This window comes from Pocillopora verrucosa, chromosome 2 (assembly GCF_036669915.1).
Source record: "Pocillopora verrucosa isolate sample1 chromosome 2, ASM3666991v2, whole genome shotgun sequence".
In the NCBI taxonomy this organism is placed as follows: Eukaryota; Metazoa; Cnidaria; class Anthozoa; order Scleractinia; family Pocilloporidae; genus Pocillopora; species Pocillopora verrucosa.
This window is the reverse complement of record NC_089313.1, coordinates 10,963,184-10,988,871: the sequence shown is the minus strand read 5'-3', so window position 1 is coordinate 10,988,871 and position 25,688 is coordinate 10,963,184. Positions and strand designations below refer to the sequence as shown.

General features: G+C 36.9%; 4 protein-coding genes across 5 annotated transcripts in view; 1 reads left to right on the top strand and 3 right to left on the bottom strand.

The window, feature by feature from the left end:
* Window positions 1-2,664, top strand: part of LOC131771240 (mediator of RNA polymerase II transcription subunit 23) — a 29,609-nt gene extending 26,945 nt beyond the window's left edge. Inside the window, exons 38-40 of the mRNA XM_059087014.2 lie at window positions 289-409; window positions 990-1,075; window positions 1,818-2,664. Coding sequence (XP_058942997.2) covers window positions 289-409; window positions 990-1,075; window positions 1,818-1,962 — 352 coding nt within the window. The 3' untranslated portion in view covers window positions 1,963-2,664. The remainder of the gene's footprint in view (window positions 1-288; window positions 410-989; window positions 1,076-1,817) is intronic.
* A 702-nt stretch (window positions 2,665-3,366) lies between these two features.
* On the bottom strand, window positions 3,367-6,566 carry LOC131771242 (3 beta-hydroxysteroid dehydrogenase/Delta 5-->4-isomerase type 4-like). Its single transcript, XM_059087018.2, has 2 exons — window positions 5,991-6,566; window positions 3,367-4,793 (listed from the first exon to the last, which is right to left on the bottom strand). Exons 1-2 carry the CDS (start codon window positions 6,216-6,218, stop codon window positions 3,906-3,908), a joined length of 1,116 nt encoding a protein of 371 aa, XP_058943001.2. The 5' UTR covers window positions 6,219-6,566; the 3' UTR covers window positions 3,367-3,905.
* A 2,863-nt stretch (window positions 6,567-9,429) lies between these two features.
* LOC131771241 (mediator of RNA polymerase II transcription subunit 15) lies at window positions 9,430-21,595 on the bottom strand. Its single transcript, XM_059087015.2, has 13 exons — window positions 21,473-21,595; window positions 21,243-21,336; window positions 20,084-20,135; window positions 18,557-18,991; window positions 17,572-17,762; window positions 16,874-17,035; window positions 15,958-16,033; window positions 15,218-15,278; window positions 14,142-14,435; window positions 12,506-12,678; window positions 11,551-11,643; window positions 10,359-10,456; window positions 9,430-9,861 (listed from the first exon to the last, which is right to left on the bottom strand). The coding sequence occupies exons 1-13, from the start codon at window positions 21,529-21,531 to the stop codon at window positions 9,814-9,816; spliced, it is 1,836 nt and encodes a 611-aa protein (XP_058942998.1). The 5' UTR covers window positions 21,532-21,595; the 3' UTR covers window positions 9,430-9,813.
* A 187-nt stretch (window positions 21,596-21,782) lies between these two features.
* On the bottom strand, window positions 21,783-25,111 carry LOC131771285 (mediator of RNA polymerase II transcription subunit 15-like). Of its 2 annotated transcripts, none has more exons than XM_059087059.2 (4): window positions 24,995-25,111; window positions 24,619-24,712; window positions 23,449-23,500; window positions 21,783-22,816 (listed from the first exon to the last, which is right to left on the bottom strand). In XM_059087059.2, exons 1-4 carry the CDS (start codon window positions 25,051-25,053, stop codon window positions 22,773-22,775), a joined length of 249 nt encoding a protein of 82 aa, XP_058943042.1. In that variant the 5' UTR covers window positions 25,054-25,111; the 3' UTR covers window positions 21,783-22,772. The 2 variants fall into 2 exon arrangements, with proteins under 2 accessions (XP_058943042.1, XP_058943041.1); XM_059087058.2 differs by having other exon boundaries at window positions 24,619-24,784; window positions 24,995-25,069.
* Window positions 25,112-25,688: the final 577 nt, after the last annotated feature.

The window sequence follows — 25,688 nt, the reverse complement described above, 5'->3', positions numbered from 1 at the left end:
ACCTTGTGCATTACGAATGTCTTCAGACACTTAATCATATCACAATTCAATGCGATGTTAAAATTTGGCACTTCTTTTTTGTTTGCCTTTGTTTTATCTCTCTCTTTCTTTTTCAATCGTAGTTTTGATTGGCCTCCTGACGAACAGTTTGTTTAAAATCTCAATCTTACCGGCCATGTACAAAGTGTGGTTTTAAATGTTGAAGGACCCCTAAGCGTAGGTGCACCGTGTTACCTTCATAGACCTTAGTTACTTTTTTTTCTAACTCGTGCCTTTTGTTCTTCATAGGTTTCTTCGTGACCGCGTATCCCCGCTGGTCACAAATGAGGCTCAGTTTCTTTACGTGTGTCATCTGGTTGGACCATTCCTTCAACGGTTTTCCCAAGAAAGACTCAGATGTCTACAAGAGGTATCAAGGGCGGAACACTCAGAGCGACGAGTCACTGCGTTCGCCTCGTTTGACATTAAGAATTTAGTGAAAATCTTTGTCTCTGCAGCAGAATTAAGTCGCTTCGATTTCGATCCGTAGCATGAATGTAAACTTGTTTTGGAAGCAGATCACGCCAAGTAGCTTTCCGTTAACACAAGTTAATTCAACTTTTAAGGGCAAGAAAATGCGAGATTCCAAGTAGCCTGCGAGCAGGCGCTGCAGGACGCACGTTTTTTCCGCCCGCAGATTTGACCCAAGTCGAGAAAAGGTTTGCCAGAGGTCTGGTACTCATTATCAGTGCTAGACCTGATTCCAGACCTTTTTCCAGGTACTTGCCAAGGTTTTCGTGAGCAATGAAACGCTCTTGCCGAAGGGCTAATAACAACGGTCTGCTCGCGGGCTAGATGCCAAGCGGTGATTGGATGAGAAGGTGGCATGGAAGGTGAACTTTGTGCGGTTTTGTATAGTTGATAGTTGCTCCAACCGTGTACGTGAGCAATAGCTCAGCTATTGAAACTGGTGCATTTTGACTGTCTTTATTTTCATTTTCATTTGACAGGTTGTTGTGGAGCTGTATCATCTGCTGGAAAAAATTAACAGAGAAGTTCAGCATATTCACCACGTTGACACAATTTGTGACTTCTTGTATCCTGTTGTAAAGGAATATTATGGATGAATCTGTCGTAAAATGCTCTCATCTCGATTAAGAATTACTGTCAAATAAATTCGTAAAACCTCTTTTTCAAATGAATTGAGGGGGTAAGTTTCTAAAGAAAATGTGGTGCTTCGTCGGTGGGGGGTGTAACAAGGTCATTGTTTTTTCGTCAGAGCGAACAATTCGCTCTGATGAAGGGCTAACGCTCGAAACGTCAGCTTAAGAAACTTAATTGTGGCCAATTTACATTATCAACTCGTTTGCTAAAACCAAATTGCCTTTTTTTTTCAAATGTTTTACATGCGTTAATAGAAGAAAAGGCTTATCTGTAACGGAAGTTTATTTTTAAGAATTACATCGTTAGGTACAGCAATTCGCTGTAAATATCAGTTAATTTAGTGTTAACAACTGATTTGAAAACGTAAATTGGCCACCGTAAAGGATAAAAAAGCTTACGTTTCGAGCGTTTGGGCTAACGTTCGAAACGTCAGCTTTTTTATTCTTTGTTGTGGCCAATTTACGGCACCATAGTTTCTTTAGAAACTTACCCCCTTTATTCACTATAAATATCAGGTGATTTAAGGTAACACTGTCGTCCCTTTCGTTAAGATCGCTCTGATACTCTGACTTAAAAGTGTTACAATTTCTTCAAAAATGACTTGAAAAATCCCGTTAGATCTCCAAAATGTAGAGAACATTTATTAGTTTAAGTTCTTTAACTATATATCTAAGATACCACATAAAGTACATGTTTATAGGAGATATTATCAAAGATGAAGTACTCAAGATCATTCCTCAGCTTCGCCAGTCCTTGCAGATTCGTTTGAGATTCATGACACAGAATGTAAAGAGAGATGATACTTCAACATTGGCTTAAACGTTACTGACCATCTCAACTCACGGACATACATGCATTGAATAACTGCTCCAAACGAGAGCGCATTTGGGGAAAAATTTGCTGTAAGGCCGGAAACGTGTGAAATAAGGAATGGATAGAAAATAACTCACTGACTCAATACTAGATGTAGTTGTTGCTTGTTGTATCGTAAATCAACGTGACTTCTGTGTTAGTCAAGATTAGGATGGATGAGGGAAGATAAATGTTGGAAGATACATTTGAAGGACCCACCCAGCGCCATCAGCTTATGGCCATGTTGTGAATAAAATGTAACCCTGTAACTTCAACGAAATCAAACTCGCCAACACAACGAGCCAACTCGCCCACATATCGGTTTTTTTGCCAACATTCTCTGTCAAATCCTTAAGTTTATGCCTAACTCGTTGACTCGAGACCTGTCATGATTTTAAGAAGATGAGATCATTATCAAGTGGTTATGAAGGATGTTATGGGCAAGTTAGTTGTCAGACAGTTTGCGTGTTGGAAAAGTGACCGGTATCAAAAGGCAAACTCGAGTTGAACTTAATGTAACTGATTAATGTAATCTTCGTAGGAGAGTTCTTTCATATATGTGGGCTGTAAACTTATGGATTCCTAGCGCTTAAATTTTTAGACTGTGTTGAAATAACAGTGTTTAGTCTACATCACGGTACAGCTATAAAAGACTTATTAATTTACAGATCTTCATTGTTTGGGTTTTGCTTGTTTATTCTTGACTTATGATTGTGGGTTTTCAAACTCTACGGACAGTTATGTGATGCGCTCTCTAGTCCAAGGAGGGAACAAGGGCCTTGTGTGACAATATAATACCAAACCTTGGCTGTAAAGGAGAATACGATAAGCGTGGCACCGACACCCCTTACCCCTTCTTATCAAGGTAACGTAATGGAATATTTTCGTTCTCTTGAAAGTCACGGTCTTTTTTTTAACAAAAGTGAGAACATCAGACACAAATTGTCCCACTTCAACTTACCCATTCAGCAGCAAAAAAAACTCTTGCATAGCATGCTTATGTCTAATACATGCATGAGACTTCACGAAAAAAAAACAAAGACTGAAAAAGGGTGGCAGGAAGCTCTGTTTGCATTCCTAGAAAAGCAAATGTAGAAGAAAACATTGGTTGTTGAAGGGAGAGAAGCAGAAAAATTGGAGAAAGAAAAGAAAAGAAAGAAGAGAAAAAGAAAAGAAAGAAAGAAAAGGAAAGAAGAAAGAAGCAGAAAAATTGTCTTGGTAAGAAATAAAATGCAAAAGTGGTCGGAGTGAGTTTTTGAAAAGTTCTTTTGATGAAAAATTAAACGAAAGACAGCTTTCCTGTATAAGGCTTTCCCTTCCTATGGGTGAATCTCAGTTAAGGTGTATTTAGGTGTGTTTGAAAATTTTTAGTTTCTCACTTTTTGCTGGTTTATTTTAGCAATATTTGTCAATGCTCTTTAAATAGGCACCTCCCTTGATCACTTGCCCTGAATCAACAAGTGTACCTATAGTCTGTATCAACCACACGAGTTTTAAACATATTTTAGAGACCTACTCTCTTAACTGTGGAGCCATTTCCAAAAGAACCATTTGGTACTGGTTCTAAAGGGGCCTATCATGATGACAGTGGGCAAGTTTATCAAAGGGAACTCCATTTATCTGAAACAATATCTCATAACATAAAAAACACCAAATTTTTCTATTTCATGTAATTTTCTGAGTAGCCTCTACATCTTGTGAGGCCATATGCTAGGTCATGAAGCTCTTTCCTGTCCTCATACTGGGCATTTCTTTCACAGTGTTTTTAAACAACAGCAAACTACAGGGGGGTGGAAAGATCATATGATGACATTAGGTTATATGTTGCTCAACAATAAGAATGAATTTGTAAAAATTTCCTTCTCTTCTACAGGAAAAATGCTTAAAAAAAAATTAATGTTTAGCAAACTTTAAGTAACATACTTTTCTATGAGATATCTTAAGGTGTTATTCTTAGATTGTTCATATGAAAAAATTGGTTCATAACTGAGTTGTTTTTTGGCAACTCTCCAACTTACTGTCACACCCTTACACACAGTGACCACAGAGGACCTGGTAACGGCTAAAGAGAGGTTACAAATTGGATGTAATACCCATACAATACACTCCAAAATGAAAGCAATATAAAAAATAACAACAAATGGAATCGAAACATTAAGCAAATCACATCCAGTAGCTGCTAAGTAAGGTTCCACAAAGTCAAAAAAGTTACTTTCTGGAGTGTTGTCGCCAATAAAAAAAGCTTTTCCAGCAATTTCCTTTGGGTTTTTCCTCAAAACATCAACTGCAAGGACATGAGCCCAGGCAGAATTACCCACATAGCATGGGTTAAATTTGGCTTTACCATCACCCATCCTGGGCAAATAACCAAACTGCTTTTTGGCAGAATCAATTACATTTGGAAGGAATGCTGTGTCTCCTTCCCCATACATCACAAGTGATCTTAATGAGCACGTAACCAGATGGGTACCATTTGCTGTCAGACTGCCATTAGCCCGTAAGACTTTCTTCTCAGCCTTCATCTTGGTAAATGCATACTGACTGAAAAGATAATCTGAGACTTTTTCACCAGGAAGGGGTGTTTCTTCATTTATATTGTTGTTATCCAACCATCCCAGAGCAACGTCTGCAGTGCTTGTGTACACTATCCTACCCACATTGCATTCCAAACAGGCCTGGATTATGTTTTCTGTTCCTCTCACATTAACATCGTGCATTTTCATCTCTGATGGGTGACTGATGTCTACTATTGCAGCTGTATGGATAACAACAGTTGCTTGTGTGAAAACATCCTTGACCTTCAAAGAGAGGAAAGAAATTTAAAAGGCACATAGTGTATTCTTTTCCCATAATGATTACACAATCCTTTCATTCTGATCAATTTGTCCAAATCATGTGATCTTACAATTGGTATTAGACTGACTGACCAACTGACTGATTTACTAAAGGATTGACTGACAGAAAGACTGACTGACTGATTCACTGATTGACTGACAGACTGACAAACACACTGACTAACTGCCTGAAGAACTAACAGATTGACTGACTGATTGACTGGCTGAAAGACTAACTGACACACTGACTGACTGACTGATTGACTGGCTGAAAGACTAACTGACACACTGACTGACTGACTGATTGACTGGCTGAAAGACTAACTGACACACTGACCAACACACTGACTGACTGACTGACTGTTTGACTGGCTGATTGATTGATTGACTGACTGACTGACTGAAAGACTGACTAACTGATTGACTGACAGACTGACTGATTGACTGATCAGTCACTGACTGAATGACATTTTTGACAGATGAACTCACTGACTGACTGGCTGAGGTCACTGACCAACTGAGTAATTGACTAATTGACTGACCAACCCAATGACTGAATAATGAATGAATTACTGTCTGACTTACTAATTGTATGACCTAACTGAGTTCCAGAAAGTATCACTTGCACATTCTGAGAAAGGTCATGGAAACTTTAACATGGGTCTCAAACATCAACTCTTTCAGAGAAAGTTATGATCTCATGAAGTCTAACTGAAATATTTAGTTAACTACAAACAGTAACCCATACATTTTCAGACATTTGTGGAATAAATAACAACTAGAGCTGAGTATACAGATATCATACAACAACAAATGTCATTTTCGAAGCTGGACATCAACCCCTGTCCGTTTCCTTAACACCTATGAGTAATTCAGTGTATAAATTCTGAACCTTCCAATTTCAACACATTGCAAACAGGCAGTGAGAAGTATTTAGATATTTCTGCGGTTTTTTGTCTCACAATAACACCCAATTACCTCAACTAACGAAAAAATGTTTGTTATTGGTTAATTTCAAGATCTTCGAAGCAGACAAGCCTCCTTCCGGGACGTGTAATCAAATGTTCCGACGTACCCACAAGCCATGTTTTTGATCGATCATAACTAAGTCCTGGAGGAGCGCATTATTTCATTATTCTTTTTTTTCTCAGATTACCCTACCTGTTCATAATTGCAAATGTCTCCTCGCCTGTACCTCAATCTTCCGCCCTGAGCATTTTGAAGGAAGTACGATGGCTGACTCGGACGGATGTCAACACCTCGGATCTCTTGGATGTTCATACCACGCGTATTCAATAGCTCAACTATCTTAATTCCCAAAAATCCAGCTGCACCTGTAACTACCACTATTTCGCCATTTTCACCAGAGGAAGCTGAATTAAGAGCCATTGTTTTGATAGCAAATCTTAGTATAAAGGTCGTCCACTGCTCGCGATCTGCGTTAACAGAGGGGAGGTTGCAAGGCTCAATGTTTACTACTTCATGTAAGGTTCGTTTGAAACCTGCAGGTGATGGTTCAGTCGATAGCGATGCAACAGAGCCCACGAACTCCGCTTTCACTTTACAGATTTCTGCTGAAATGTGTGAGAAAATTACCTGAAGAGACACAGAAGCATTATAAGCACCACGTGAAGCAGGTATAGTATAGTGATGATAGACAGCTGATGCTCGTACAGTTTATAATATTGGGGTATTTCAACCTTACTGACTTGCCTTTTTGCTGCAAGAAAGATGCCATTATTGTCTTTGATTATGATTTTATAGGGAGCTTTGATCAAAAGCAAAAACTTATAAATCATAAATATTCTGAGGCTGTGGGTATATAATGTCCCCTAAATACCTCAAACCCCTACAGGTTTAAAAAAGGACTATACCTTGAAAAGGACGGGAATAATTTGTGAGAACAGACGAGAGTTAACTCATCTATTGATTATAAATTGGATATTACTTTTACTATAAGTCAGCCTTCTGCATTTATCAGAAATTATTTCTGTTTAGGCCTACGCAAGTCACTGTGATGAAACTGACCCGCAAAGAATACAACAAATAATTGACAGAGCTATACAGGATGCAGAATGGCTGATGAAAAAGGTATTGAACAAGAAACAAACTTTGGATCAATGTCGGTGTCTGAGCTACTGAGCACCTACCCCTCCCTGAATCCAACATCAACCCTAACTTGTTATCAGTTGACTGTTGTTGGATTATGGGAGGTGAAGATGTACAATTGGTCATATACTGACATTGATTTTCATCTTTTTACTTTTGTTTGCCCAATTTAGTATTGTTAGTCACTCAACTTCACAGGTAGCAAGCTGAAGGGTTGGTTATTTTGTCCACATTTATATATCAAGTACACCTAAAATAGGGATGGTAAATTTCAGATGGGAATGCATGAATAATTTTATGTCAATAAACTTGTAAAGTTTAGTATTGTTTTCTTGCTGAGGGGTAAGAATAATTATCTCTGGTAAGTATTTACTTTAAACACATCTATATTCAAAGATTTAACACTTGTATTCCACTGGAAAGGCTTGACATTTCCAGTTCAAATTTCCCACTCCAGCCAGGCAATAAGGCTCAAATTCCCCACCCCCCAGTATGGACGATGATCAAGCACCTGTGATTGGCCAAGGAGGGACATTAAAGCTTTGAACTGATTGGCACATTAGTTTTCAATAAAACAGTTATTAGCAGGGTAGAATGAATTAACAGCATGTAATTTCAAGATCCATGCTTGTTTCTATGGATTCTGTGGTCCAATTAGAGGTCTTTTTTATCTTGAAATACTTCAGGTTGGAATTTAAAAATTGAAAGTTACTTAAAATAATTTAACTCAAGTGACCAGTACAGTGTGATTGTTAATGGTTTCTTTAACCCTTTGACCCCTAAGATTGACCAACATTTAATTTCTCCCTACAATATCAGCCCTGAATCAAACATTTAGGTCACAAGAATAGAGGAAATGATCACCAACTAAAGAAGCTCTTGACTGTTAAACAAATTATTCTTGTCAGCACTTTGGAATATGCAAAGAGAATAATGTGGAGAATATGCATATTGATGTTAGAGTGTAAAGAGGTAATGGGTGTTGCATCATTAACTGCTTTATTGTTAAATTTTTCCACAGTATCAGAAGGGAACTGTATGATGACTGAAGTGCATTTTGATAACTGATGAAAGTGAAAAAGTCAATGACTCTTCTCATCTCACCAGGAATTAACTAATTAAAAATAATTCCGTCACGAGGGGTAACATGTTCATTTGTTTTTCAGAGTATCTTTGTCGTGAATTAACAGCTGAATCCAATGTCTCATTACATCATTTGTTGGCAGTATAGTCAGCTTAGTTTTGCTGAATGCTACAATGCACAAACATTTTGCTTTTAATTTCTCCCTATGCAGCATATTGTCAGAGTTTTGGGGGTTTCAATAAAAGCAGGTTATCAGTGTTCTGCTGCCTTTTGTAAGTCAGACCTCTTACTGCAATCTGTTGAGCATGTTACCAGTGTTCTACCATGGCTTTTAAGACCTCTTACCCAATCTGTTGAGCTTGAGAGCTTGCTCTTGCACTTGAGATTCACCTTACAGCCTTTTTTCTTGCCATAGCTGACTATTACAGTTAGAATAATGCAAGAATAAAAGCAAATTCTCTAATAATTGTGCATACACTGTTAACATTTGACAAAGTATCTACAGAAGGTTATCAAAACCAACCTAACATTTATGCCAATGTAGGTTTGTTTATTTCAAAACTGTTATGGCAAGCATGCATTGCTCATGCCATCATTCTTTGAAGTTGTTACAGATTGCAAATAGGACTATCCAAAAGAAAATGAGATTAGAGAACAAAATCTGGATAATTGAGGTCAATGCAATTGAGGTTTGAATGTTTTTCTGAAAGTTAGTAAAATATACTCTAAGGACACAAGTCTGTTGGTGTTTTTTTTTTTTTCTGTTTTGTTTGCTCTGGTAATCTGTTATTGCCACTGTAAGATCATTAGTGCCTATATATTTAGTTAGCCTATTGTTTTCTATATGGGGCATGTGGAATGCACCTAGACAAGGGTAATTTATTTAAAATGTTCTCATGGCTTCAGCAGTTTTAATATCATTGTTTTGGTAGGAATGTTATGCAGTCCGTTTTAGTTTCCATGGAAACACAACTGCAGTATACAGTACAGTTTAAGTAGCTATTTCCAGGGCCATATCAAATGTGTCATTTTTTAGCGATTGTCAATTAAGGTTTTATGTCAATTTCACTTTTGGTTTTTCTCTACTGTAAAGTTTGTTTATATGTATATTTCTTTCAGTTTTAACTGCATGCTATGCTTGAGTATTGCTCTGCTGCAAGATATCTTTGCACTGCTTGTCAAGTCAATAACGATTAAATGCGAGTTAAAATGTCATTCCTGGTGTCAGCAGCAAATCCACTGAATTGGCAGTTATAACCATTATTACCGGTTAATGCATTTTGGCTGTAGTGGAATGCTCCCACACTAATGTAAAATGTATTCCAGACACAGCTTTTTATTTTCAGTCAGACAAAATAACAATAGAGTTCAGTGAGAGTATAAAACATTTGTCATCTGATAAATTTATTTTATTGTAAATGATCATTTACCAGACAGCACAGCAAATAAATAGATCAAGATCACGTCAAAAATTGTTTAAAGCACTGAAACAGTAACAGAACAATATTTTCTTTAAACATTGATTGCTAAGTTTATCAACGGAAAAATTGATGGCTGGAGAATCTGTTATATTGAGTATTCTTACAGTTCCCTCTCTTACACAAATATATAGTTTATAAAATACCTTCTATTCAAAAAAGTGACATTTTTGTAGTCTGACTACAATTTTCATGGTGATCCCTTAACGGTTTCTACACAAATAAATATCTTACTTTTCTGTCAAAATACAACTTTGTAGCTATAGAAATTACTTTACAACAAAATTTAACTGAAGTCCCCCAACCCATTATCTTAGTTCACTGCAACTTCTGCAAGACAAGCTTGCCGTATGCTTTGTTCCTGAAAAACAAAAAATAAGGACCAGGATAGTAATCAGGGATCAAACTTAGACACTTCTATTAACTTTTAACACCCTAACATAAGTATGTGTATTCTCCATACTGTTTTCTACATTTCCTTGGGTGCTGACAAGGAGAATTTGTTCATCAATCAAGAACTTCTTTGGTTGGTGATCATTTTCTTTATTCTCACAACCTTTATATAGGATTTGAGGGTGATATAGTAATGAGAAATTAGATGTTAGTCACTCTCAGAGGTCAAGGGCTTAAAAGAAAACAAGCTTCCTCTCACCAAATCCCCCCCTCTTCCACCTCTTTCCTGTCTAATTTTTGTTTGGAATATTGCAAATACATGTACAAACCCATGCAAAACAAATATTAACCAGGACAATAATCAGGGATCAGACTTAGAAATTTTCATTTGGAAAGCATTAGCTGCATCCCACCCTCCCCCCCCTCCTCACACAAATACCCACTAATGATATCACAAATACCTACCCATGCATTCAGGACTGATGTAACAGAGTACTTTTCAGGCATACACTGCAGATTTGAAGATAGCTGCCTCTGGACTTTCTGGAGAAAAGGGTTGGCATCTACAACACACAGAAATTAAACATGTTTACATGACCTAAATCTTGATGAAGAACATAATGTCAGGAGACAGGAGCCAAAGAGGACTTGTACTAATATGCATACATGTACTTTGTAAAAGCAGCTTTGAAAGTTGGAAAATGAGAGTGACCCTATCACCACAAACTTAAGATTTGTATGTTACTGGTTAAGGAATTGAAGTGCTGGAAGTTGCCAAGACCAGTCACAGAGCTTAGTCAAGTTACATTTTTCCACCCCAACATTGGTATTCATTTTCTCCACAATGATCTCTCTACATTTCCTGTGTTAATGACAGGGAGAATTTGCTTGACAATCAGGAGCTTCTTAAATTGGTGATCATTTTCACTTTTCTCATCATCTTTACCTTTGATTAAAAGGTGATACTGTAGAGAGAATTTAAAAGCCAGTTACACTTAGGGGTCAAATGGTCAACCCTTCACACCCCAACATTTTACGATCATCAACCATGAACTTGTTGGTGACATCTAGATCAACGTTAAAATTTTATGGTGATTGTGCTTTTTCAGTCTGTGCCCCTAAACTTTGCAATAATCTTCCAGAGAATATAAAATGTAGTTTAAATCTTACATCTTTTAAGAGCAACCTTAAAACTTATCTTTTTAAGCCCTACCTTAATTTGTAGTTTTGCTCTAACTAGTATTTTTCAAATTTATTATTCACTAAGTTACTGCTTTAAACATTTTATTGTAAAGTGCCTTAGAGCTCTAGAATAGGGCGCTGTAGAAATTTTTTATTATTATCATTATTATTATTATTATTATTATGATATCATAATCCATATTCTCCATACTCTTTTCTATATGTTGCTTTTGGTATTGACATAGAGAATTCATTTGGAGATCAAAGCTTTGTAGGTTTGGCAAGCATTAATTTTCCTTTATTCTCATTACTACTGTAAGGAGAAATGAGAAATGAGATCCTGGTCACTCCTAGGGTTTAAAGGATTAAATCAATTGAATACTGGATTACAGCATTCCATAATTAAATGCACAAGACAAAGATTGTAAGAGGTGAATTTCATACACAGAGACACTTTGTAGAATGTAGAACTTACTGTAATTTGCCGTCTTGCACTCAGGACTGGAGTAAGGGTAGTTCTGTGGAACACTGATTTCTATTGGTGGAACTGCAGGCAGGTTCAGGTCATCTTGGATGTAAAAGTTAGGAGAACTTAGTTAAATTTCAAGTCAAATGTACAAAATAATTAGTACATAAAAACATAACTTCTTGCATGCAATCAATATACCAATAAAACAACATTCTGTAATAGTGTAGTTTGTTCATCTAGGTGAGTGTAGTCCTGAGAAGGACTGTTGTTGGTAGAGTCCACTCTGATGATGACTTCTGCTCAGGTTGTTGAAAATGTCAGTCACCACTTCTGACAACAGTCCTTCTCAGGACCACACCCACCAGGACAATCAAACTACACTATTACATGTTACCCCAGGTTCAAACCATTAATTTTACTGTAAAATGACATTCTCTTTTAATTAATGCTTGCAAAAACAATTGAAATGATAAAGTAACAACCACTAGGCCAACCCATGATAATTACAGATTTTATCTACAGCTTTAACCTTTTAACTCCCAGAATTGCTTAATAGGTAGCTTCTTTTGAGAATACTTAAACTTATCAGGTAGAAGTTGTTATCTTGATCCAACAACAAATTCACGTATTTAACCATTTAACTCTCAAGATCTGATTGTTAAGAATTATTCTCGCCTCTCGCTGATACATATTTCCTTGTAAATTAGTTACAAGAATTTGGGGTTAGATCAGGATAACAGCTTCAACTTGATAAGTGTGAATGCTATCATCACTTGTTTGCTGGATAATGTATGGATATCATAGGGACAAGTTACATGTAAATCACCTCTGGGGGTTGAAGGGTTTATTTAGCAGGGAAAGTGTAGCAGCTACAGGGGAGAATTAACTATCATATGTTGGGAGTTTAAGGGTAAAAAAATTAATATTTCAAAGCAATTGAATCTTAAAATTATTTTCTTACTTATTGAACACTCCAGAAGTGTGTTACTCTGTACTGCTCCAGAGCTGACTCCTGATCTCACTTGAAATCGATTGCACAAGCGGGCAAGTTCCCCTTGCAACACATGGGGCACAGTACACTTCTTGGGGATTTCACCAGTAACCTTGATCCTCTTGGCTGGAGGTGGGATAGGACTACAAATTAAAAAAAAAAAAAAACATTAGCCAATCCTCTTCCTTCTATCTGTATATATCTGTAAAACACAGTTAATCTGAAAATGATACCAAGGAACCACAAGGAAGCCAACTCACATATCAAAGTATTCATTCATAAGTCCTGGAGACATGAAAAAGGCAGAAATAAGGGAAATAGTGGGGTGTCCTACCACACAATTCTCAATTTTTTTTTTCTATAAAAAAAAAATAAACTCTCTTGTAGCATGTAGAGTGGTATGTATCTCACACCAATCAGATTGCAGCATTAGGGTATGTATCTCACACCAATCAGATTGCTGCATAAGGGTATGTATCTTGCACCAATCATATCACTTGCACCAATCAAAAGTTTGGATTTTTGCTTTTTTGCAAACGATGTCATCGAATCAGAAGGCTGTGCATAAGGAATGACATTAACCAGAAATTTTGGGCTCATTTGATAAGTGTAAAGATCTGTGGCCTTTGGGGGAGCCACACTGATTAAGGTTGAGATTTGTCAGGACATGAAAGGTTCACATTTAAGGTTTTTGTACATTTTTAAGTTAAAAGTACTTTGTAAACAACTTGCATTTTAACACATATTCTAAGCACATTGTCCAACGCCGCTGAAAAAAATTCACATGGAACTAAATGCTACTGATAATGAATTTCCACCATTCTCCAGCATTTTGACTTTTTCTACAAACAAAATTTGCTTTTAGCTACCTTGGACTTAACCCACTGGTGTGTAAATTCCTTGTAAACAATGCGCATTTTATTATGTATTTCACACACAGAGGGCAAAGTCTAAACAGGAAACAACCAATCAAGGAGCCCTCTTTGAAATGTTATCCTTTTCTCTTGTTCAGTGTATCTTCACTTATTTGAGATCCCATTATATCTTTGGTTAAGGTCTATTGCAGATACAACAGAGTTTCTGTTTGCTTTTTGTGGTAAAATTACATGGAATTATATTTTTGAGGCAGCTAATTGTAAACAAATAATTTTGATTTTCTGTCTGTTTGAGGAATAGCAGTAAACATAGTCTCTTTTGCAACTGTTATTTGGTCTTGTTATCCGATGTGCTCTCTCTCCAAAGGGTATTGTATGACGAAACCAAACAATGGCTGCCAAGGAGACTACATTAAGCATGGCACTAATGTATTTTTCTTTTGCTCAAAGTATTTAGACAATAGAGACAATAGACTATGAAATACCCGTGGGAGTTGTTTATCTTTCCCTTAAGGTGAAGTAATGGGTTATTTTCATTCTTTTGAAAGTTGTGCTCTTTTTCTGTTACAAAAATGAAAACATTACAGGTAGGTACACAGTGTCCCACCTCAACCCACCCAGCTAAAAAAATTAATTCCTGCATGCTACCCACGCCTACGTTTTAACAAAAATGGATCCCTCAAACCTCTAAGGATCAAGTTGTCAGGAGCCAACCATAATGCTAAACTTACAGTATGGGTGGTCCTTCCATAGCTTGCAGCAGTGGTGTAAATGTTCTCTTCAGAGTGTGGCCCAACATAGGTGACTTTGCATGCTTTGTAACTGCATCAAACAAAGGTTTGTAAATTGTCTGGATGGGAGCTGATGGTACTACTGGAACAGCTTGACTTGTAGTTGTTACAACAGACGTGGTAGAGGCTAAGGAAGTGGTGTTACCAGATGGTGTGGGAGGGGCTGGTGGTGTAGTGATTGGGATGAGCTTTTTCAGCACATTTCCACTATTTTCCAGCGCTTGCAAAGGAAGCCTGATGTAAGAAATGAAACTCTGTAATCAGCATAAACAAATACAAAAAAAAACTCAAGTTTCATTGACATTACTGCACATTCAAATTTTTCGTTGTATAATCTGCCCTTTCAATCCCAAAATATCATATGTAATTCTCCTTACTGTCTGCCTTACAATTCTTATGAAGTTAGTTTGGAGAATTTGGTATTGGATCAACTAATAATCCCCTAATTGATATTTTTCTTTATTCTCAACACTTGTCTCCTTAATAATTGTATTGATGTTGTAAGGAGAAATTCTGTCTTGGTCGCTCACGGGAGTTAAAGGGTTAATTAATATTGAATAAATATAATTATGTTATGTTGTATAATGTGATCATTTGAATGAAGCCCTGTTGAAAGAAAACTTTTGTTGTTGACTCTAAGGAAATTGGTTGTCAGTCAAGTTATTTACCTCCAGCTTACTGAACCACTGAAGACAGTTTTGTCACAGTGCCAATGAGTGTAGGATTCAAGAGGAGCTTGTCAGTTTCAACTGGTATGTCGTTTTAAGCCAGCTGCTATGTAAGGGTTTGTTACTGGCTTTCTTTCTTTCCCAGTACACAATTTTTCTTGCTTGTTCCCCTCCCAGGAAAGGCACCAGCACCAAATTCAATGCAATTTGGATCTCAGATTAGTTACTCTATCCCTGAAATTTGGATTTCTCTACACATCACTCTCAGTGACATTGGACTTTCAAAAATGACAGCTCAGGAACAATATATATTTACATGTACCTCTTATTTCAAATGAGTTTGCTCACCTTTTTGCTGGGTTTGTCAGGATATTGTAGAGATGCTTCAATTTGTACAAACTGCTGTGTTCTGAAGGAAACAAAAAACTAACACTGAAGAAAAACTGTCATCTCACAACAACCCAATTCTGAAAAGTTTCCTTTATTTATCATATAAGGCAAGGAGATGTCATTTTGATAAACACCTCCCTTTATTAGCTGAAAACTAAAATACCTCTACCTGTTGTTTAATTAATGTAATTCTACGTGGTAATAACTGTGTATTTGCTGAACTATTTGAAGTAAAATTCTCCCTCTCTTCATATGTTCATTCACTTTCAGTGGGAAGCTACATGTATAAAACCACTAAATACACTATATCACAAATAATTTTTCCAGTTGCACAGGTGCAGGCATTATAAGCTGTTCATTCCCTAAATAAATATTCAATGGGTGGAGAGAAAGAAATGTTCCAAGTGATCAAAGTTGAGACTACCTTACCAGAACAATCCCCCCCCCCCTCCCAAAAAAAAAACATATTCAGAATGCCTCTTATGAAAACTTCAGGTATATAACTAGAGAAGCTTAAAGTCATTGTTTTACAGGCTGATAATATTCTATATATTGTTTCCATCATCAATTGTTCCTTTTTGGTTTGCCCATATTGAAGGTAATTTCATACAATATTATGTACACCAAATAAAATGACTCACAGTATCCCAACCAACTTGCCGCAAGTTGAACCAACATTTCTTACCCAAAACACTTACCTTTCTCCCTTGAATCTCGGTTCAACTTGTTTATCATCTTTGTCAGTGGTTCAACATAAGGTTTCAGTTCATTTAGCTATGAGGTGTATTAATGAGAATTTGCAAAAATTAGACTTTTCTAGGTCCAGAAATGTGAAATGCTTTGTTTACTCAGAAGAGCACTACCTCTGAATGAACACACCACCCATAGATGCAAAGAGGTATTTGGTCCAATACACCAAATGTTAAACCAATGCATCTTCAGGGGTATCATTTTGTAAAAGTAATCAACTAATGACCCTGATCATTCTTTAATTGATATAGTACATGCATGTAATTATTGACTGAGTACCAAAGGCCAGACGCCTAAACATTTGGCTTGGGTATTGACACACATCTTTGCGTAACATCTAGAGCCAAATATTTTCCCATTCCGCCAGCCTAACTTGTCATTAAGCATTTAATACTAAGCTCACTTAGTGTGGAAACCTTCAAACAACTTGTTTCAACCTACAAAGGTTGAAGTTGCATACAAAAGAAGGGCACAAACTGGACAACTTCCAGGGGTTTCAATAATTTTTAGCACAAGAGGGTACTTTAGCATAACAGGTGGGTATTTTCTTAGAAGCCCCAGAGGGCTTTCTTAACTGGTGGGGGACATGCTACAAGTGGGTAATCAGCTCATTACAAGTGGATAGATATACTTGCTACCTGGCTATTATTGAAACCCCTGGCTTCTAGATATTTTTTGTTTAACTCCACAAGTTGAATCCAGGTTCTCAAAAAAATGCAAAATGTGACTGCAGGGCTGGCCAGCTTTTTTTTCTTGCACCCTATACATGTCACCTTTCACTATTTTTTTTTTAAAGCGATTGTGTGCACAGAGTTACACCAGTCACTTGATATATGGTTATTAAGTAATATACTACACATATACCTTATCCAAATAAGCCTGTTCTTCGGCTGGGTTCAGTGGAGCAGGGCTGGCTTCTGGGGGTCCCACTGAAGCAGGGTTTGGAACAGAGGCTGGTGACTGAACATTCATCGTGCTAGGAGTTGGTACTGATGTAGGGGCAGCTGGTGATGCTGGCACGTAATGCTATGCAAGGAAAAAAAATCAAAGCACATCCAAGAATTGGAACTAAGGTGATTCACAGTTTTTAGAGGCATGAAAAGGAAAAGTCCCCAGAACTCAGAAGAGTACCCAGGCAAGTAATAATTTGACCACCAAATACTACATGTACATCAGCTAAGCTGAAGAGAACTTGTTGCAAACAATGGACAGGTGTTATACAAGGTGCATAAGTGATGCAGCATCCTGTTGCCATAATGCTTTTGCAGATTGCATGGGAAAGAAGGTAGTAAAATATAAAGAAAAATCTGAGTCCCACACTGAGGTTTTGAGCCCCAGCCATGTAGCTGGATGCTTACACAATGCAAGTCAAGCTATTACTTACTTGAAAAATTTAAGGCCATACTGGTGTGATCTGACAGCTTAAACTGTCATCCTGACCATGACACAGCTTGAAACAGGCACAGGGGTAAAATCTCAAATTTAATTTACAATTGACTCATTTTACTGCAAAGACAGCTTCATTGCTAAACTAAGACTGCATTGAAGCCTTGCAGCCTTACCTGAGGGGAGGGTGATGGGTGCATTGCAGGTGATGGAACAAAAGGAGCTGGTGATGGAGCAATGGTGGCCTGGCTTGTCAAACTGGATGAAGGAGTAGGTGCTCGCATGGAATTGGATGACATGTTCTGCCCTGCAGCTGGGGATGGAACATGTGGTATTCTTCCTTGAACAGTATGTTTGGTCTGTTGCACTAAAGGAAAAACAAAAAGCAATCACAATAATTGTTACTTAAATCATTAACGCATCAAAACTTCAATCAATCTATCCATTAAATTTTTCTTTTGTTCAAAATAGGTCCATAAACTAGTTTCACTGTTAATTTCCTTCAACTGAGACCTATAGGCCACATGCCAGGAGGGCTTGGCTGGGTGTGAACCACCAAGGCCTTTTAACCCCAACACAGTTTAACCCTTTGACACCTAAGAGTGACTTGTACCTAATTTCTACTCACAATATCACCCCTGAATCACACATTGAGGTCATAAGAATAAAGAAGTGAACACCAACTAAAGGAGCTCTCTACTGCTAAACATATTCTCTTCACCAGCCCCTTACAAAATGTACAGAGAACAGTATGGAGAATGTGCATACTGATGTTAGGGTGTAAGGAGTTAAGATAAAATCAGTTGCCTTTACATCAGTTGCCCCAAGAGAAAAAATTTCAGCTGAATTTGCTTTGAAAGAGATGTTTTTTCCACAAGTCATATAATTGTAATTCAACTTTGAAATTTTGGGAGGGAACTAGTAAAGTCTTCACCTGGGCAATGAAATTGTCCTACTAAGATACTAGGAGATTTAGAGAGTGGGAGCAAAAGTTCTTTTGTGGGACAAGAGGGAAGAAAGACAAGCTATTCCATCATTTTTAAGTTCAGCAAAATTACACACTGAAATGCCCAGCCTCCTCATCAACTAGGGCCATCTAAACGTCTCTGTTATACTCCTGTTGAAAGTCAACCACAACATGATCATGAAGATGAGACAAACCTTGATGTACAGGTTGCTGTTGAACAGGCATCGGAGATGCCCCTTGATTTGGAGAAATGTAAGACTGTGTTTGGGTTATTTGATGATGTGCCCCTTGATTCTGAGAGTTGACACTCATAGCTTGAGGCGACATCATAGCTTGAGGGGTAAGTTGATGTTGCTGAGGCGTTTGTTGCTGTTGATGCTGCTGAAGGTGCTGGGCAAGAATCTGTTCTTGGGTCATTCCTGATTTATTATAAAACACCTGCTGAGGTGCCATTGTTGGCTGTTGGACTTGACCCAATGGTACCACTTGTTGCATGGTACCCTGTGCACCCATGGTGTTCATGGCTTGTGACTTGTTGAGCTGAGGTGAAGGAAATTGCAATCCTCGATTCATACCAGGCTGATTCATGGTTGCTGCTGGTGTCTGCTGCTGCCCAGGGGCACTTGGCCCTAAATCAAATTTTAAAATCACACATCAACTCTTGTGGGTGTTATTGTGGTCTGTTAACAAGGAAGCTCAATTAACATAGTCCAGGTTTGAGCCCTTGTTATTGGTGTTGGCTGTTTTCTTAGTGAAAACATGCCTCTTTTACACTGGCTATTCCCATCGAAAGTGGCAATTATGACTGTGTGCCACAAAATTTTCAGATTAAAGGAAACTTAAAAAATATCTTAAGACCATCATTTTGTAGGATCTGAAAGGTTACTACATGTGCACAAGGAGAAAGATCCTAGGCATAATTATTTTGAACAAGCTTATCTTATCTGTAAACAAACTCCTCAGTCTGCAAAAGAGATCATGTTCTATGTTAACTAAAGTCCCAGTGAGAAGTTCCTTATATTTAGTGATCATGAAACCCCACCTTTGTTATGCTACCCACATAGGTCTCCTGGTCAGAGAGTCATTAAAACTCAAAATAGTTCTTAGGTGAGCAACAAGATGGATCTTACATTCAGAGCCTCCCCAGATGTTATATATAGAGAGATTACTTGCTTTGAATATGCTGCTTCTTGCTTATAAGAGAAAAATCATGAATCTTGTTTGACGTTAGTAATAATGTGAAATTTAACAACCATTAATGTCCCCCATATGGTCAGTGTACAATTGTGGAATATTGTTTGTGATGTAGCTCTTCCTAGAAATTTTATCTCCAGTAAAATAAGTCTAAGTCCCTTTGGATATCAGTTTTGATATAAGTTGATGTGGACCTGATTTTATTGTAGTACATCTCACAGGATTGCTCATGTCATCATTGGTAATTCTTATTTCTTAGCTTTAATTTGTATCTTTAATTTTGTACATTTTTTCTACTCCTTTGGGTGGATGCCTTGCATGGGTCTGAGTGTATTTTTCATGTCTTCGTTCTTTTCTTCACAAAACCAAAGCAAATATTCCTGCACTAAAGTAGAGTTTAAGCCACAACATTGCATTCAAAAATGCTAATTCATCTTGTCAGTGCTTACAAGATCAGCTTCCACTTGGGCTTTCTTGAACCCAATATTCCAGTGTACATGTATTTTACTTTAAGCGAGATTACTTACGTATGTCTCGAATATAAACCAAAAGACGAGCAACATATGCAAGGTAATCAACCTAAGAAAATAATGTTAAGTAAAATTAGGGTTATGATTACATATCATGTTATTGAAATTAAAAAATAAAAAAATAAAAAAAAAAAGTCAGAGTATAATTTTGTTTTACTTTTGACAACCTCAAATTTCAAAAAATAACTCAAGACGACTGCTGCTGGCGAACAAACTGTAATGTCAAGACCACTACAACAAGAACATGGTTCACATATCAAGTCAAAGTACTGAAAGAAACAAGGGGACAACAGCCGTGACATTTTTTTTTTTTTTTTCATGTTAAAGGCAATACCATGTAATGCTTCAAGCCAAAAATCTACATTAATCTTCCTGAAATTATATTTAAAATTGATTGATACAGAAATTTTATGAAATGTTTGTTTTTGAATGGATAAGCTAATATATTACGCATTTCCTATACGATACAATACACATCAATAGTATCAATGAGATACCTTGAACAAAGATTCTCATTTCAAAACGCATGGTATTGTACCGATACACAGTTTCACCCACAGGTTTACCAAGCTACTTTTAGATACCAATGACATGCCTAACAGAACTACCCTCTTCAAAAGTTTGTAACTGACTCCCGAATAACAAATTTAAGTTATCTTGCAACATTCTGTTCACTTGAGCAGAACTTTCGTGATATGACTGTTTGTATGACTTTGCGTGCATAACGTCACGAAATTTAATTTCTGTTCACTGTTCTTGTTTATTCTAAGCAGTTGTAGCCGATTGAAAGATACTAGAGGTTTAACATATGATAAACAAAACGAAAGCAATTTTTCCCTTCTTCTAGGCAGCTTTGATTTGGCTACGAAACTGAAAACTTGTCTGAGTACAATGCGTATTGAAAATGCGTGGAAGGAAATCAAACTCTCCATTTGGTAAACTGAAAGAAGGGTGGGTTTTCTTTGATGTTCCATTTGATAATGTAATAGATAGCAATGGCTTCCAGACTAAAAACATTCTTCAATATGAGTTGGGTAGAGACATGCAGTATAATGATTACTACCGACGCGATCAAACTGTGTATCAGTATTCGCATGACAAACACGTAGATCTCGAGTCATGCTAAGATATCCAATAGCGTAAAAAGTACACTCACCCTTGTTTTGGCCTTCAGAAACACTTGATTTTCCATGTCGCTAGGATTCTTCATCATCACATTGGGATTCCCAGATTTTTTTACTGCTTCTTCGCTACAAGCGGAAGTATGTGCGAAGAGTTGAAAAGGCGCATAAAACACAAAGAATGGAACGATCTCTATCGAACTAAGAAAAACACGACCGCTCTTAAATACTATAATTCGAAGAAAGGAAAAGCTGAATTACTTACATCTGTGAAATAACTTTCTGGCGGAAAGCAGGAGTACGCCAATCTTCGGTGGACGCCATATTGGTTCGCGAATTCAAAGTCGCGCCGAGACTTCTTCGGTGAGTAGGCACGCAAATACTGCCAAGGGAGGGGTAGGGGGGCGTTTATTTCACATGATGTTATATAGATTTCTTGCTAGTAAGTGGATAGACAGGGGGCAGGAGAGGGCAGGAAGCAGGAGAACAGGGGGCGGGAAGCGGGAGCAGAAATAAAGGAGGCAATAGTTTGTTGTTTATTACTGGGTACTATTTAGTCAAAAACACTTATCTAGCAAAGTTTTGAAATTTCCATTTAATATCCAACTTGGACACAAGAAAACATAAATTTGTACTCAGGCTGGAAAAACAGCATCACATCTAGTAAACTTGGAAATCCCTTCAATTTAATTACGTCATGGGTCATGAAATAGCGCAACACATGACACATGTACACTTGTACTTCAATGTCTGGTAAGCTGTAGCTGTCGAAAATCTCCAGCAAAGAAAGCGATTTAAAGTCATTCAGGTCAAATGTCATCAAAGACTATATTAATGGGCTTCAGTACTTTTCAGTGTGGCAACAAAAAATCCATTCATGGAAGACCTTCTTGCAAGCTCGCTCTGTACAACTGCATATCCCAAATTACTGAAGATTTTACCTTGTGGTGAAAATTTGTTTCAGAGTAATGCCGCTTCAGCGAGTGCGCTGGAGAGTGCAGAGTGGTTCACTTTTAAATACGATTTTTTATTTTGGACAAGGCTAAGGCACTTCCCAATAAGATAGTTTAATTAAGACATCTGACCTGTAATAACTTTCATCTGGACTCAATGATCCTCCCACCAAAACAAAAAGGCCAGAAAATGATCAAGAATGTTAAGTTTTGGCACAGTTTGAAAGTTAATCCTGGGTTTCTAATCCTCTTGATTAACCTGATCAATCCATAAGTTAAAATAAAACAAATAAATAAAAAATTAATATATCTGAGCCTGGGAATAACTAGGTATAAGCATATCACAAGCATCATTTAGACGCTTTCCATTACACAACTCTTGCAGCAGGTCAGAGTTCCTGAGTTCCTTTTCAATCCTAGCTTGACAAAAACACAGAGCTTACAACTCTCAAACAATTATTAAAACTTAACTGGAAAATGAAACCCCACCAGACAGACAATAAAATGTCATTATTTATGGCAAACAAGAAAAAAGTTTTAATGTTATTTATGATTTTAATGTTTTGATATTATTTAGTCCATCTATTTGTTTGTACAAGTGAGTCTTTTCATCTATGCTCGGTTGTTCATCAGGTCTTCTACAGACATATCAACTCCTGTGGGTGATAATGTGGTCTGTTAACAAGGAAGCTTGATTAACATAATCCAAGTTTGAGCCCTAGCTTGTTATCAGTGTTTGCTGTTTCCTTAAAGAAAACATGTCCCTTTTACACTGACTGTTCCCATCAAAAGTGACAATTATGACTGTGTGCCACAAAATTATCAGATTACAAGAAACCTAAAATTATCTTGAGACTGCCATTTTTTTTAGGATCCAAAAGGTTACTGTATGTGCTCCACCTTCTTGGAAATTATTATTGAAAAATAAGTATAAGTCCCTTCAGATCTCAGTTTTGATAGCAGTCGATAGGGACCTGATTTGATTGTGGTACATATCACAGGATTGCTCTTATTTCTTAGCTTTGATTTGTATCTTTAATTTTGTACATTTTTTCTACTCCTTTGGGTGGGTGCCTTGCATGGGTCTGAGTGTATTTTTCATGTCTTTGTTCTTTTTTTCACTAAACCAAAGCAAATATTCCTGCACTAAAGTAGAGTTTAAGCCACAAAATTGCATGCAAAAATGCTTATTCATCTTGTCAGTGCTTACAAGATCAGCTTCCACTTGGATTTTCTTAAACCTAATATTCCAGTAAACATGTATGTTACTTTAAGCAAGTTTACTTACGTTTGTCTCGAATATAAACCAAAACATGAGCAACATATAAAAGGTAATTAGCCTAAGAAAAGAATGTTAAGTAAAATTAGAGTTATGATTACATATCATGCTATTTGAAATTAAAAAAAAAACAAAAAATTCAGTTATTTTTGTTTTACTTTTGACATCCTTGAATTTCAATAAATAACTCAAGATGACTGCTGCTGGTGAACAAACTGTAATTTCAAGACCACTACAACAAGAACACAGTCCACATATTGACACAAAGTACTGAAAGAAACAAGGGGACAACAGTTGTGACATTTTTTTTTTCATGTTGAAGGCAATACCATGTAATGCTTCATGCCAAAAATGTACATTGATCTTCCTGAAATTATATTTTAAAGTGATTGATACAGAAATTCTATGAAATGTTTGTTTTTGAATGCATAAGCTAATGTTTATTGCATTTTCCATAACCATATGATACAATTTACACACCAATAGTATCTTAAATATGAGATAGCTTATAGGTTCTCATTTCAAACACATCCTATATATGAGATAACTTATAGGTTCTCATTTCAAACGCATGGTATTGTACTGATGTACAGTTTCACCCACAGGTTTACCAAGCTACCTTAAGTCTACCAATGACATGCCTTACAGAACTACTGTTATCATAGGTTTTTAAATGACTCACAAATAACAAATTTAAATCATCTTGCAACATCCTGTTCACTCGACCACAAAATTCATGATCACGAAATGTAACTTCTGTTCACTACTCTTGTTTATTCTGAACAGTTGTAGTTGAACAATTGAACAACTGAAAGATACTAGAGGTTTAACATGAGACAAATAAAACGAAAGCAAATTTTCCTTTTTTCTTGGCAGCTTTGATTTGGCTACGAAACTGAAAACTCGTCTGAGTACAATGCGTATTGAAAATGCGTGGAAGGAAATCAAACTGTCCATTTGGTAAACTGAAAGAAGGATGGGTTTTCTTTGATGTTCCAATTGATAATGTAATAGATAGCAATGGCTTCCAAACTAAAAACACTCTTCAAGATGACTTAGGTAGAGACATGCAGTATAACGATTAGTACGTGATCAAATTGTATATCAGACTATTCGCATGACAAACACGAAGATCTCGAGTCATGCCAAGATATCCAGTAGCGTAAAAAGTACACTCACCCTTGTTTCGGCCTTCAGAAACAATTGATTTTCCATGTCGCTGGGGTTACTCATCATCATATTGGGATTCCCAGATCTTTTTACTGCTTCTTCGCTACAAGCGGAAGTATGTGCGAAGAGTTGAAAAGGCGCATTAAACACAAAGAGTGGAACAATCTCTATCGAACTAAGAAAAAACACGACCGCTCTTAAATACGGTAAAATTTCTGCACAGCCCCATAGTACATTGTGCATTCAGTTCTTGGATAGAGAAAACAACGACAAAAACAATACATTACCATAGGGAAAACAGATTTGTTTAACAATAGTATGGGGCTGTGCGGAAATTTTACCTTAAATACTATAACTTGAAGAAAGGAAAAGCTGAAATACTTACATCTGTAAAATAACTTTCTGACGGTAAGCAGGACTACGCCAATCTTCGGTGGACGCCATATTGGTTCGCGAATTCAAAGTCGCGCCGAGACTTCTTCGGTGAGTAGGCTCGCAAATACTGCCAAGGGAGGGGTAGGGGGCGTTTATTTCATATGATGTTTATTCAGATTTTTTGCCAGTGACAATATTCCATTTTTCAATGTACATTAAATAAGTTTCCAAACACGTAAGATTACAGAATTACACCCCTTGACAAAGATTTTCATCCTGTTCAAGCACTTAAGTTTGTTGTTGTTGTTGTTGTCACAAGCACATTATGTTGTCGTTTCTTGCCGTGACACTACGGAAGACAGCTGAAGACGCTAAACATGGTAAAAACAAAAGTTTCCTAGAAGAAGCATTATTAGGTGTGTAAACATTGGGGAACCATAAAGCTTTTGAGCTAGTCCCTTTAAATTATTATCAAATTACTATTGTTATTATTGTTATATTGTTAATATAATTATTTGTTACCATTTAATTATTGGTTGATAGTCAATTAGACCTAGAGAATAATACATGAACGTGCGTTCCGTATTTTGATTTTCTTCCCCTTCTAGGAAAGTTTGAACGTCATTGTCTGTAAGCGATACGGATTTTTCAGTGTTTTAACAGCCATAATCCGAAAAAAATTACGACAAACGACCTAGGATTGA